This window comes from Arvicanthis niloticus, chromosome 4, assembly GCF_011762505.2.
Source record: "Arvicanthis niloticus isolate mArvNil1 chromosome 4, mArvNil1.pat.X, whole genome shotgun sequence".
Classification (NCBI taxonomy): Eukaryota; Metazoa; Chordata; class Mammalia; order Rodentia; family Muridae; genus Arvicanthis; species Arvicanthis niloticus.
Genome location: NC_047661.1, coordinates 56,115,577 through 56,131,734, shown reverse-complemented (window position 1 = coordinate 56,131,734; position 16,158 = coordinate 56,115,577). Strand labels below are relative to the sequence as shown.

At 36.1% G+C, this 16,158-nt stretch overlaps 1 protein-coding gene across 1 annotated transcript in view; it reads right to left on the bottom strand.

Moving 5' to 3' along the window:
- Positions 1–11,775: 11,775 nt before the first annotated feature.
- Positions 11,776–16,158, bottom strand: part of Serpini1 (serpin family I member 1) — an 84,675-nt gene continuing 80,292 nt past the window's right edge. The window contains 2 exon segments of the mRNA XM_076932538.1: positions 11,776–13,578; positions 13,795–13,884. Of these exon segments, the coding sequence (XP_076788653.1) occupies positions 13,502–13,578; positions 13,795–13,884 (167 nt within the window). The 3' untranslated portion in view covers positions 11,776–13,501.

Genomic DNA, 16,158 nt, shown 5'->3' with positions numbered 1-16,158 from the left:
AAATGTCCCTAAGAGGTGTAGAAGGCAGAAAACAATCAAACTCAGGGCTGAAATCTACCAAGTAGAAACAAAATTAACCATACAAAGAACTATACAAACAAAAAGAACTATACAAAGAATTTTACAAAGAGATGAGAAAATCAACAAAATAGACAAACCCTTAGCCAGACTAACCAGAGGGCAGAGAGACAGTTTAGAAATTAACAAAATCAGAAATGAAAAGGGAGACATAACAACAGAAACTGAGGAAATTCAAAAAATCATTAGATCCTACTACAAAAGCCTATATTCAACAAAACTGAAAAATCTGGATGAAATTGACAACTTTCTAGATAGATACCAGGTACCAAAGTTAAATCAGGATCATATAAAGCATCTAAACAGTCTCATAACCCCTAAAAGTCTCCCAGCCAAAAAAAAAGCCCAGGACCAGATGGTTTTAGTGCAAAATTCTATCAGACCTTCAAAGAAGACCTAATACCAATACTCTTCAAACTATTCCACAAAATAGCAACAGAAGGAACACTACCCAATTCATTCTATGAAGCCACAGTTATGCTGCATAATCTCCCTTGGAGATGGAACAGTTTCTGTCTAATCAGGAACTTGTCGCAATTTCCTTTTGTAGTGGACTTTATAAGAGATTTTTTTCTACTTCTATTATGTTTAATGTTCCAAGTAGATTTTAACAACTAGTTGAGTTCATGTTACTTTTAGCTTCAGAAGGTATCAGGTATATTTAAGAGGCATTATCTATTGTAAATTATTTTGATGACTTAAAAAATGTCAATACTGAGTTGTATATTTTAAATAAATTTTATTAGTTTAATAAAGAAAGAATAGAAAAAAAAAAGAAATGTCATTGTAGTCTAGGTATAATAATGCATGGCAGTAACCCAGTGCTTGTGATGCTGAGGCAGGAAGATTATATCTAGGCTAGTTTATATTATAGAGTAAGATTGTTCCTCAATACACACACACACATACACATACACGTACACACACACAAACACACACACACACACGTGCACTCACAAAAAAGAAGTGTCTATGTAGGTGAAATATATAAACAAACAATTATTCACAAAATCAAAAATTTGAAAACTTTGTTCTAAAATGTCTACATTTTACACTGACGATTGATCCAATACAAAAGGCTAGGGATCTAAGAGTTTCTAAATTCTTCCTAAGAACAAATTTCATCATTCATTGATATCAATAGAAAATGCACCTAGAACAGTAAAAGAAGAAAAATATAAATTCTTATAAATAAAAATCCAAACATTCACAGTCCTCCTCCTCCTCCTCCTCCTCTTCCTCCTCCTCCTCCTCCTCTTCCTCCTCCTCCTCCTCCTCCTCCTCCTCCTCCTCCTCCTCCTCCTCCTACTCCTCCTCCTCCTCCTCCTCCTCCTCTTCTTCTTCTTCTTCTTCTTCTTCTTCTTCTTCTTCTTCTTCTTCTTCTTCTTCTTCTTCTTCTTTAGAAATTACACATCATTTTGATCTCGTTACTTTTGGCTTAGTTTTGTTATAATGTATACATTTCTATTTCTAGGTATGGATATATTCCTAGGTATGGATATGAAGAGGCATATTTTTGTGTTCTATTACATAAATTTAAAGAAGTGCTCAATGATGTAGAGAAAAACATTCTTAAAAATTAAATGTAAATATATTCAGTAGAAAACAAATGTTACTTAAAAGGAAAGAAACAAGAAAATAGAAACAGTTAAAATAATTCACTAGATGAAAATATTAGTAGAATGTTAATAATAGGAATGAGTTAGTAAACTTGAACATGGGTCAGCAGAAGTTAAACAATTTAGACAGGAGAAGAAAACTGTTTTTAAAATGAATAACCTTTGGTGACCTGTGAGGTAATAGTCAGAGGTGGCAGGGGGCCTTCCTGATGACAAACATAATACTGTACTGAGAAATCCCAAGCTATCTGCTGAAACTATTATAACAGATAAGTGTGACAAAATCTATTAATATATATTCAGTGCATAACCAGTTAATACTTGCTTGTATAATTTATAAGTAACTATGTAACCAAGATTATTTGTTATTGGTGAAAACATAGATTAATAGAAGAGTCTACAGACACCAGAGTAGATTCATAAAAATGTTGTCAGTGTATTTTTTCACAAAGACCCAAAACCAATTCAATGAAGCAAGGCCAGTCTTCAGCAAATGGCGCTGCACTAATTGTACAACAGAAGGACAAAGGAAGATTAAATACTCCACATGTTCACAAATTTAACTCAAAGTATGTTACACACACATATAATAGCCATAGGAGAATTCTTTAATCACTTGAGATAGTTATATTGTCAACTTGCCACAATCTAGAATCACATGGGAAATGATTTTCAATCAGTTTGGTACATCTATATCTGAGAGGCCTTGTCTTGATGGTTAAATGAGGTGGGAGACTCTGAATGTGTGCAGCATTATTTCATGGTCTGGACTCTCTGCTGTATCATAGTAAAGACAACTAGCAAGCAGGCATGAAGCATCAATGGACTCCTTTCGCTCCATTCTTGAAAACAGATGTAAGATGGCGAAGTTCCTGCCTCTGTGACTCCCCTGGTGTGGTGAACTTTAACCTGGAGTCAGAAGGCACATGACACCTTTTCTTCTTATGCTGCCTTTTGTCCGGGTATTTGTCATGATAGAGAAATGAAGCTATAACATCACCAAACCATGATCTGAAAAACACTGACTTCTTTGAAACTAATAACGTTTTAATAATTTTTATAACATAATAATACTGCTAAGAGAGTGAGATAAAGTGTAGATTGAGAGAAAGTATTTGCAAGTTACATATTTGATAAAAGACTCAAACCATTTGAATGGTTTGGATTCAAATAAGAAAAATGAAAACTCTAAGGCTATAATCCAAAGTTTAAAAAAATTACTAGAGAAGATGCATAGCTGTAAAATACAAAATATGCCTGAATATAGAAACCAAGTCCTTAGGGGTAAGTCAATTTAAATCATAAGTAGAAAACTACAAATTTCAGAATGGCCAACACCCACAGACACATGTCAATACATAAAAGTGTTTGCACAACCTGACAGTACCAAGTGCTAACATGAACATAGATCAACTGGAAAAGGTCTAGTGGTGTAGTTCCTATGTGAACATGGGCAGTTTCTTACAAATATACCATTGTTACATAATTCAGAAAGCAGTCTCGTTCAGTGTTTTATTTTTATCATGCAATTTTGGAAAAAAGTTTTTACAAAAGTTCATATCAACCTTTACATGAGTTTTTACAACACTACTATTTATAAATGCTGACAATTAACAATGATGCACATATCATTAATGTGTTAGCATATAAACACACCATGGAATACATGTGCAGTGGATCAATTCAGCCATAAAATCCAAGAACATATAATTTAAATAAAAATATTAAATGACTCTCACACATGTCGCAGATGAATAATATAACTTCTTGAAACTTTACCTTCTGTATTGTTGTGTCTATATAAATCAGGAAAAGACAAAATTGTAGAAACAAAGAGCAGATAAACAACTACTGGAAAACACAGGCAAAATAGGTGTGGCTGTTACTGGTGACTGTCTAATGTTTCTGTGGTTTGGCCTCGTAGCAGAAGAACTGAAAATCAGAGCTCACATAGTTGTGTGAAAGAAGCAAGATAAATTGATTAGGAGTAAAACAATTGTTCAGGTTAAAGAGGGATCAGTACTAAGCTTTATAGAGGGCCACATTGTTAAGAGCTTTTAAGGGGTCCAGGCTATCCTGTAGTATTTTCATATGGATAGGTGGGTACTAAGGTATAGTTTGGGTAACTTTTTTTTGATTGATAGAATATGTTATATAAAAATTTCTCTATTGTGAATATAACTTTCTAAAATGTGTATGATTTTTATCATACATATGCCCAATTATGCATAGGCATGAAGTGGTAAATAGGGATTCCATAGAAAGGGTGATTACTATATTATTATACTATATTATATTCCCCAGAAAGGGTGATTACTATATTATTTGAGGACCAAGTTTTGATTTACTATACAGGGCACTCGAAACCTGTTCTGGCCAGAGGGGAGCTTCTATTCCTCAAACTGAATAAGGGGATACAGTTGAGAAGACTTTAAACAGAAACAGTTTAAAGTTGATTGTTATCAGCAGTGAGAAAACTTGTTCAGAGATGAGAATACACATAGCCTGGATCCAGGTGGGGTTTCTGGAGGTTTTGAAGTTGCTAGGTTCCTTTTATCTTGGGGGCAGAGCAAGTGCAGGTGAAGAAACTAAGCTGTGGAATGAATATTATGAGGTGTGTGTGTATTTGAATATCCAAATTTAAATGGGGTTCTCAAGCTAAATTATCTCCTTTGCTCACATGCCTCATGACCAGGAAAGAGGCAGTATGAAAAGTGAAATAAATATTTTGTTAATAAAATTACATGGCTTTATATATTTTAAAAGTCAAGCCTTATTTATAATAGCCAGAAGCTGGAAACAACCCAGATGTCCCCCAACAGAAGAGTAGATATAGAAATTGTGGTACATTTACACAATGGAATACCATTCAGCTATTAAAAATGAAGACTTCCTGAATTTTTTTCAGGCAAATGGATGGAACTAGAAAATATCATCCTGAGTGAGGGAACCCAGACCTAAAAGGGCACAGGAGGTATAGGGGGAGGGGGACCTTAGAGAGAGAGAAAGGAGAGAGAAAAGGGGGAGCAGGATCAGAGTATTGGGAGAGACAGGAGAGAAGTGCAGAGGGTCAAGAGAATGAATAGCAATAAGTAGCAGTGGTGATAGGGAAAAAGGGAACTGCTAGAAGATTCCAGATGCCAGGGAAGCCAGAAGTTCCCAGGACCCAATGTGGACGGTATTAGTCAAAATACTCAACAGAGCGGAGATAGAACCTGAAAAGACCACCTCTAATAAATGGGCATGGACACCAGTTGAGGGATGGGGCCACACAACCATCTCAAAATTTTTAACCCGGAATTGTTCCTGTCTAAAGGAAACACAGAGACAAAAAGTGGATCAGAGACTGAAGGATAGATAGGCCATCCAGAGTCCACCCCATCTTGGGATTCATCCCATCTGCAGACACCAAATCTTGACATTATTGTTGATGCCAAGAAGTGCTCCCAGACAGTAGCCTATGGCTGTCTTCTGAGAGGCTCTGCCAACATCTGACTAAGATGCAGGTATTTGCAGCCAACCTTTGGACTGTACCCAGGGACCCCAGTGGATGAATTGGGGAAAGATTGAAGGAGCTGAGAGGCTTACAACCCCATAGGAAGAACAGCAATATCAACTAACTGGAACTCCCAGAGCACTCGGGACTAAACCACCAACCAAAGATTACACATGGAGTGACCCATGGCTCTAGCTGCATATGTAGCAGAAAATTGTCTTATCTAGCATCAACAGGAGAGGAGACTCTTGGTCCTGTGGGGGCCTGTTGCCCCACCATAGGAGAATGCTAGTGGGGTGGGTGGGTTGGTGGAGAAGCTCCCTCATAGAAGCAGCAGGGGGGGGTGAAATGAGGTGGCTTGCAGAGAAAGGACTGGGAAGGGGGACAACATTTGAAATGTAAATAAATAAAATTAATTAATTAAATTAAAGGGGGTTAATTAAAGGGGGAGGGCTTTTAAACATTCTTATATCATCTAAAGGCCACAGGGTGTTCTGGGTTATGTAAATCCAAAGAAAACAGGAGCTCTATGTTCAGGAACAGTCTTGAAAGGAAAGGTGATTTATAGAGATAGAGGATATGTGTTGATAGAAGACACGTGGCATCTTCCTCTGGCTACTACACATGCCCTGGGCATATGCACCAGCACACATGCAGACATAGTCACACACATATAAAGAGGTAAATAAGTAGATCCTTAAAAACAAAAACAAAGAGTTGAGTTACAGGCTCTGTTAACTCATTTCCTAAATGTCTTCTAAGAAAAGCATCGTTCTCATATAGATAATATAGCCTTGTTTTTCTACGCCAGGGTTGTCTCCATTACATTTATGTATTTCTTTAAATCCCTGGGTTCAATGATGTTCTATTAGAAGTGTGTAGTTGCCACTTGTGGAAGACAGACATGCATGTTCTGAGAGCCCAAAGGGAAAATTGTTTATGGATAAGTGTTGCAAAACAGTCTGCCATGGCTGTTAGAGCATTTCTGTGTATCTGCTGCGCCAGGCAGCTGTCCTGTCTTGCAGACTGAATGTTTAAGTGGATTGTAAATGGCTTTGGTGGTTTGAATGAACATGGCCTTCATAGGCTCACTGGAAGTGGCACAATTAGGTGTCTTCTAACTATTAGAAGACACCTATAATATAATAATAATAATAATATAATAATATAATATAATAATATAATAATAATATATTATATTATTATAATATAATAATATATTATATTACCTATAATAATATAATATAATATAATATAATATAATATAATATAATATAATATAATATAATATAATAATTAGGTATGGCTGTGCTGAAGAAAGTGTGTTACTACTGGGGGTGGACTTTGAGGTTTTAAATGCTCAATCCAGGCCAGGTGTCATTCTTTCTTCCTGCTGCTTGCCAATCCAAATGTCTTGGCTACCTCTCTAGCATCATGTCTGCCTGCATGTTGCCATGCTTCCTGCCATAATAACAATGGACGAAACCTCTAAAATCCTAAGCCAGCCCAAATAAAATGTTTGCCTTTTTACCTGTTGTTGTGGTCATGGTGACTCTTCACAATAATGAAACCCTAACTAAGACAATGGCCTTGAAAGAACTAATTCTTTTTCTCATGGGAAAGGTCCATATTCACTATCCAGTCCAATGTAGATAATATTTCTGGACTGAGTAAAAGTCAAGAAACTTTTACAGGATGTCTCTGTCTCTGTCTGTCTCTCTGTGTCTCTGTCTCTCACTGTCTCTATCTGTCTCTGTCTCTCTCTCTGTCTGTCTCTCTCTCTCTGACTTATTCAGTGTGTGTGTGTTTGCCTGCATGTCTATGTACCAAGTGTGTCACTGCAGCCCAGAAGAAGGCATTAGATTCCATAGGAACTGGAGTCCCTGATAGTTCTGAGCCATTGTATAGTTGATTTAGAAATGGGCCCCGAGTTTCCTGTAAGATTGCCCAGGGCTCTTAAGTGCTGAGTCATGTCTTTACTCCCAAGGGTTCTGCTCTTATAACACACCCATTGAATCTAACATGCTTTATGGTTCTCCCTTTTCATCTCTTTGCTGCAGTAGTTCCCAGCATTCCTGATGCATTCAACCCTTTAATACAGTCCCTCATGTTGTGGTGACCCCCAACTGTAAAATTATTTTCATTGCTACTTCATAACTATAATTTTACTGCTATTATGAATCATAATGTAAATGTCTATGTTTTTTTCTGATGGCCTTAGATGACTCCTGTGACAGCTGTTTGACACCTAAAGAAGTTGCAACCCACAGGTTGAGAACCACTGATCTGGGGCCTCAGGTGCCAAGAGAAATAGGCCAGTAAGTTCATTGGATTACTGCCAATGAGGACATTTCTTTTCACTTTGACTCAGGATTCTCCTGCTTTCTACAAACATCCAAGAATGTGGTAGACAGTTTTTACCTTGCAAGGCCAGTGGAATCTCAGGCCCTTCAGATTTTGACAGTATCTGCAATCTTCCTGAGTACATGAGCATTGGCAGGGTGCCTTAGCTTTCCCAACCTCCTCTCCTTAGTCATTTCTACCATGCATATCCTCTCCTATAGATGCTTTTCTAGGCCAGATGCTTCACCTGTAACCCTCCCTCCTTGTTTCTGAGGAACATTTAGTAGAGAGCTATTGGCAATGACAGATTCTGATCACAGGACTTGAGGGAAAAGCTACCAAGTCTGCCCTAGTGGCATAGCATGGAGATCTCATCTACACAGAACACTGGTATAGGAAGTTTCTACAACAAAGGCTGACCTGGGTTGCAGAGTGAGTTCTAGGTTAGCCTGGGCAGCTTACTATAACCCTACTCACAAGAGGAAGGAAGATGATCAAAGATGGCTCCAAGAGTAAGAGCACTTGCTGCTCTTGCAGAGGTGCTGGGTTTTGGTTCCCAACACCAACATGATGGCTCACAATAATCTTAACTCTAATTTCAGGGGGTCCAATACCTTCTCTTCTGGCCTCTGTGGGCCTCAGGTGTGCAAGTGGTACACAGACAAGCACCTAAGCATATATACAGAAACATAAAGTAATTTAAAATTAGGATGTAAATGTAGCTTATTTATGGTAAATCAGTGGTATAGTGTGTGCCTAGCACACCCAAGACTAGTCAGTCTCCAGCACCATAAAGGAAAAAAATGCCAAAAAGACAAAACAAAGCCCCAAACAAGGTCCATCAACTTATATCCAGAATGACAATTTTAAAAGTTAATTCTAATAAAAAGAAAGTACAGTTAACATTAAAAAGAAAAAGAGTCAAAGAACCATGCCCAGACTGACTTTCACTGTAACAATGCTTTAAGCCATAGCAATTTGAAATATTTTAGAGAGACTAAAATCTTATTAATAGCTTATTAGTATTTGTTCTTATATAGAATATAATCTTAATCTCTTATACAGAATAGAAATCTTATATAGAATAGAAATCTTATATAGGATAGAAATCTTAAATAGAATTATCAACACATGGTTAAAAGAAATCCCAGAGCCACATATACTAGCATCAAATTCTGGCTTTTTTTTTTTCTGAACAAGTTTGCCTCTTTCAGGGATTCCTTCCTCTGCTGTTATATGTAGTCATGATGAGAACATCTTTGTTAAATATCACCGAGCTTGGAAGAGTGAGCATTTCAGTTGCTTTAATTAGCATGAGGTCATCTGGGGTTTCTTTCATGACTCTTCTTATTTGTGACCCCACAAAACCCGGAGCTGCTGCTGGGTATCTGAGCTAGTCAGGCTGAAGAGAGAAGCCAGTCTTAAAACAATACTTCACTGGAAAAGATATTGTCACATTCATGCATTCACATATAAACCCATCACCTGTTTGTTAAATAGTGTAATACAATTAGACTATCACTTAATCCTTTTCACTTATGGACCTGCTTATTACTTATGTGACTAATTGTTCTAAACCTTGCTTTACGCATTTTTAAAACTAGCCATATTTTTGTTCCATTTAAAAAAATGTTAAAATTTTGGATGATAAAGCACTTTCAGAACACAATCTACATTTAGATGAGTTTCATGCCGTAAAAATATCTTTTCTCTAATGGGGTTTCCTCAAGCTTTGGAGTAAATACCATCAGTGCCCTGATGGAATAGCAAATGGCTCCCCAGTGGATAATAAGAATGGACTCTCATTTACAGATTCTTTGAGTAGACAAATCTTCAGTGCAGAAGAGTAAGCTCTTAAAGCAAACATGAACAGGAAAAGAAAAATATCCAGATGCACACAAAACAATCCACCATGAACACACACATACACACATTGAGACACACATATACACACTTAGACACACAGAAATACAGATACACACACTGACACACATATACATAGATTCACCCTCACATTGAGAAAGCTATATTGAGACACATATGAGATACACAAAGGCACACATTCTTCTGGTACACACATTCTGGTACACACGCACTGAAACAGACAGTGATAAACACAAAACAAATCTGCATGCACAGGAAGACACACAACATGAGGAGAATGGAATGGGATGATCCACTAGTTCAATTTGAAAGTAGGAAAATTATTAAATGCTGTGAATAATATGTGACTTGCATGCCACTTAGTAAATAGTAAATCCTATGGCTGCTTACTTAAAATTGGCCTTCTTTGCCATTTGTTCCTTTATATGCCTTTTTTTTTATCCTGGAATCACATACTCATTTTTTATTCTTTAATCCTTTGTTCACAGTCTAGTATTAATCCCTTCCAGGTCTGGTCCCCCTGACTGCTCCTCATTCCACACACCCCTCTGTTCCCAAGAGGATGTCCTCATGCCTCATCTCCCTCCCTAGATCTCTTCAACACTTGGAGTCTCAAGTCTCTCCAGGGTCAGGTACATCTTCTCTCACTGAGGCCAGACCAGGCAGTCCTCTGATGTGTTGGCGGCCTCATATCAGCTGGTGTATGCTGCCTGGTTGGTGGTGCAGTGTCTGAGAGATCTTTTGGGGAATCACACACTCTTAATGATTCAATCACTTTTCAGAGACAAAGACCTGAGCTGGACTCTTTAAACCCATGGTCACCCAAGCCTGGAAGTTCTTTTGAATTGTGTACTTTAGTCAACTGGAGATTTGTTATAAGTTCATTCCAAGAATTTCTTTCAGATTGTAATATAATTCCCACATTTCTCCTTTCTCTTTCCAAACTCTCCTATATGTATATTCCTTCCTTTCTCAAATTCTTGGCCTCTTTTTTTCAATTAATTCTTATTGGATAAATATATACATACATACATATATATATATATATATATATATATATATATATATATATTTCAAAGCAAAACTTGCTCAGACAGTATAATATTACTTCTATGTGTATTTTAGCAGCAACTTTGTAATCTGCACCAGAATATTAACAGGCCATTTAGCCTTCCTGGTAGCTACTAGCAGCCTTGGGACCTTCGTAGGATGTTTCCTCTACCTTAGCAAATTCTGCAATTTAATCAGTTACCTAAAGACTCGTGCACTGTGTCTGCTTTAGAAGATGGTCCATGTCCATGAGGCTCTGAGCTTAAGGCAAAGTTGCAGGGTTTTCACCAATATTTTTCCTATTATTTTTTTATTTTGTTGGAATTATATTTTATCTTTGCTCAAGATTGCAGAAAAGATCTTTCCTTTAAAAGGGCAAGTTTCAACTGGTTTAACTTACCTGAGGCTATTAAATGAAATACAGCCATTACTCTTGTTTTAGAGAAAAAACCAAGACAGGTTTTCAGATAAGAACAAATGATTATCATTATAAATTCAAGAAACTGATTATATATCAAAAATCAATGAATTGTGTTCTATATAAGATGTATATTTAATGAGAATGAAGTATACTCTTTACTGTATTTTCTTCTGATTTTCATTGTTCCTATAAAATGAATGTCAATACTTTTAGTATTTGTTTGGACTTGATGGTGATACTAAAATAGAAGTCTATAATTATTCATTGCAGTTTGTTTAGTTATTCATGGGTATATATAACACGTGTTATACATACACATGTGTTATACATACACATGTGTTATATACACATGAATATATAACACATGTTATACATAACATATATATAACACGTTATATATGTTATACATACACATGTGTTATATATACACATGAATAACTAAATACACTTACTATCAAAAACTTCAGAATTATTGTTGATTTCCTCCCAAACATAAGTTCATAGAATAAAAGTCCTTTTTATGCACAATGTGTATGTGTGTACATGTTTGTACTTATAGTGATTCTTCATTTTAAAGAGAATGAAACAATTAGGAAATATACTGCTACTTTTTCAAGAGAAAAAAAAAACTACTGAAATTAAAAACAAAGCCCAAACAAAAGAAAAACTTGAGGGCTAGTTAGATGGCCCCATGGGTACAAGTCCTTGATGTACAATCCTGAAAACTGAAGTGTGATTCTGAGATTCCAAGGTGGAAACAGGCAACCAACTTCCAGTATTTGTCCTCTGCCTTCACATGCATCACACACACAAACACACACACACACACACACACACACACACACAAACACACACAGTAATACTAAATTAATACAAAGAAAAGCTTGGTGTTGTAAATTATTATTTCTAACTTTTCTACCAGTACAAGAACATCCATTTTCAACTAAGTAACATGTAACTTACATATATTGAAATATTTTAAGAAAAAAGTTCCAAGTAGTAGAATTTAATCTTATTATCTGTTAATAAACATAGCACTTGGGAATTCACAGAATCACATGATTGCATAATGATGTTTATTCTTCCTTACAGGCAATACATTTATTCAACTAATGAACATACAGGTATAGCTGTATATGTCATATTAACAAGAAGGATACAAAGATAAAGACTGTTCTTAGCACAGAATGTGAACAGTGAATTAACATCAGGCAGCCCAGCTTCATAAATTATAAATGAAAACAAGAGCACTACTCTACAATAACATGAAGATTTATGAATAAACTATAAGTCCTCTGAAAATATAAGCTGTAAAAGATTCAGTGTTAAGTACTGTGTACTTGGAAATTCATAAATTCTTTCATGGGTTTTGCTTATAAATGTCTCTATATTTTTTAACGATTGTATTTCAAGTGTTATAATATACAGAAGAATCTTACATTTATCTATTGTACATACTAGAACTATTTTGGAATCACATCAGTGCTTGACAAGGGCATTGTATTATTAGTGCAGATTATCTCCTGCCTTCACCCTCCTCTCTCTACTCTCAATCTGTGAAAATGTGATGTTGGCTTTAAGTAAAATTTTGCAACCAAAGTGACAAACAGCAAAGGCTATGGTCAAATATCTGTGGCATCATTTGGATGTCAGAAATGTTAGAAAGCGTTGGTACCCACTGTACCTTAAACATCCTGGATAATAACCTGTATTTGTAATAAGTGACCAGGTGTCAGCAGGATATAGTTAGTTTAAGAAGCATTGATTCCATATGATGCACTTACCAGTGATATTTTTATAAAGTAATTACATCTATTTTCCTGGTACATCAATGTAACACTTGATGCCTTTCTTGGATATAGTAAAGAGAATGTGCAACTGTGTGATTTCATCATTGTTTGAATATCAAAAAAAAATCACTAAAATTTAAATGGTACATGGGAATTCCTCCATGGAATCTTTGATATCATCTTGAATAGCTAATGAGATATCTGAGCTTGTTTTTAGAGTCATGTGGCATTCTGATCCACAGTAAACTTTTAACAATAAATAAAAGAGGTATAATTTAATAACTTAAAAATATAATACTACAGTATACACAAAGCCAGTAATATCTATGGGCATTACATATCCCACAATCTCAATTTCTGTGGCCTATTGGCTTCCCGTATTCACAGTATTGCTTATTATATACATGTATGTTGCTCACTTTGGTGTTGATTCTGCAAGATTATGAAGAAACTCAGAAACAACAGTTTCTACAATTTGTAGGACTATTTTACTACAATTCTTAAACAGCATAGTTTTCAAATCTCAGATACAGTGCTGTGTAGACTACAGCTACCCCTAAAATGAAAAAAGTTGTTCACATTTTCAATATATACTTTTATTTTAAACAACAGTACAACAGACACAATGACACAATGGGACCATAATCTCTATACTGATAACATTTTTTACAGGCTAACTTATAGGTCACATGGATTACTACTATCCAGAACTATTTTAAATATTTCCTTAAGTAATACTGTAAAACAAAAATCCTAAATATATACCACTTGCAAACAGAATGTGCTTGTAACTGCTTTCTTTGTACTCAAATGTCATCACCTACAGTTCCTCAAAGTCATGGCCACTTGTGTTCATTGTTTCAGGGTGCATGACTCGTCCCATGAATAAGATTGTACCTGGATTGGTTTGGAAATAAACAGAAGAGGAGAGTGAAGAAAAACGTGAGACATATATTTCCTGGAAGCAATGTTTGAAAAAGTAGATATATACATTATTTTGATTTTTAAAAGCATAAGAACATTGGAAACAACCTTAAAAATATATACCATTTAAAAATGGTCAGCTTCTTTGTGGCTTGTGAAAATAATGTCGTATTCACATAAAACACTCACCAGTTTTCCTGTTCTTGATAAGAAAGAGAAATGGATGATCGACAATAACCTGAGGGTACAGCACAGCCATCCTGCTAATTGCAATCATTCCTATGGTACAGAGAGAAAGTAATTACATGTCTATGGATGTGCAGAGATTCACCAGAATTTTCCAAAAAAATTATGTCTATCCATTTAATCAAAATGCAACAATCTACAGAAAGAAGGGGTTTTAAGACAGAAATATTTTAAAGGCATTAATATTTTTCCATTAATTTATTTACTCACTTTACATCCTGATTAAAGACCCCTCTCAATCCTCCCTCACACAGTCCCACCCTCCACCATACTCTTGTTTACTTTTGAGAAAGGAAAGCCCCCCCCATACCAACCCACCCTGGCAAGTCAAGTCACCATATGACTAGGCACATCCTCTCTCACTGAGGCCAGACAAGGTAGCCCAGTTAGGGACATGGATCCTCAGGTAGGTAGCAGAGTCAGGGATAGCCTTTACTATCATTGCTGGGGGACTCGCATGAAGACCAAACTTCACATCTGGTGTGTGTGTGTGTGTGTGTGTGTGTGTGTGTGTGTGTGTGTGTGCAGGGGGACATGTAGGCCCAGCCCTTGTATGCTCTCTGGTTTGTTTTTCAGTATCTAGGATCCCCTTAGGGTCCAGGTTACTTGACTCTGTTGGTCTTGCTGTGGAGTCCCTATCCTCTTTGAGTTTCTTAATTCTTCCCCCAGCTCTTCTGCAAGGCATTAACATTTACACTTGATGCATTAAAGAAAACAAAAGAACCATATACATGTCATTTCTTCCCTCTAAATCAACCAAAATAATGGGGTGATTTACTCTTCCTGTTGTACAAATATTATATTTAGTCTAGGACAATTATTTGTATTTTAATCAAACTGCCTTTTCTATTAAGGGGAAGAAGAAAGAAAGGATTATAAATTTAAGGCAGTCTTTCATATTTTCAAGGTATTTCTGTTGTCTGTAGTAAGTGTTCTATGGGATAATAAAGGAAAAGTCAGCAGTAAGAGAAGCAGGCTATTCAAGTTCCTGCTTATCTGCTATAGTCTTCGTTATCTGATAATTTTAGTTTCTTTTTTGATAAACCAAAGACTGCTTCCTTATTCTCTTGAAAGTATTATTATCACTGATGAGGTTAAAAATGATACCTGACGGTTAGCTAATATATCACTATGCAACAGAAAGCTTTACTAAATCTGATTGTATCTGATTAACACTTAATGGAAGTAATCCTAAATCAGTAGAGAAAGCAGGAAATGCAATGGTGAATCATTCTTGGTTATCTTGGGAAATCAGAACCATCAAAATGATCAAAGGTAGAGCTGGGAAGAAACCCCAATCAGTAAAGTTTCTGCCCCACAACCATGAAGACTTGAGCATCCATGAAAAGATGCAGAAGATCCTTTGCATCCATGTAAAAAGCTAGGCATGGTAGGATGGCGTGCATGTTAATTCAGTGCTGGGGAAGTAGAAAGACTCTTTGAGGCTGATTGGTCTGCTATTCTAATCGAATTGGTAAGCTCCAGATTCAGTGACTAAAATTGTCTCAAGAAAATAAGATGGAAAGTTATTAAGAAAGACACTTGTTGCCCACCTCTGCCTTACAAACACCCTGTGACATGCATAAATACCGATGTGTGCACACATGAACAGGTATCCATCACACACAAAAATAATGAAGGACAATTAACTACTGTAATCTGGAAATGGAGTATATGTCCATTTAAAAATTGATAAGTTGAAATTATTTTCTTAGCCCGGCAGTGGTGGTACATGCCTTTAATCCTAGCACTTTCCCAGTAGAGGCAGGCTGATTTCTGAATTCCAGACCAGCCTGCTCTACAGAGGTAACTTCAGGGAAGCCTGGGCAACACAGAAATCCTGTCTCAAAAAGCAAAACAAACAAACAAAAACAAACAAACAAAACAAACAAATAAATAAAATCATTTCTTTATGAGTACCACTATTATTATTTAAAAGTACTTAAAAGTATTTTTTATATCTATCAACTCTTACGTGTATGTCTAATTTTTCAAAACAAGCTTTCTACAGACAAAAATTTAGAACTAACTTCCATGAGTAATTAGGAAGGAAAACAATGTTTGAACACACATTAGAATAATAAAAAATGTTTATGCAAACATCCCTGCAGGAGGAACTTCTCTTAGAACTGCCACTCAAGGATGCCTCCTTGGGAGGCTAGGTATGGATACATTTCACATTCTATTGAGAACATTCTGGCTGTTTTAATATCTGCTTGGCATCTGACTTGGAATAGAGGGGCCTCTTTGGTATGGGTTCTGAAAGGGATCTCCATTTCCACACAAGATTATTTAAAAAACATAAAT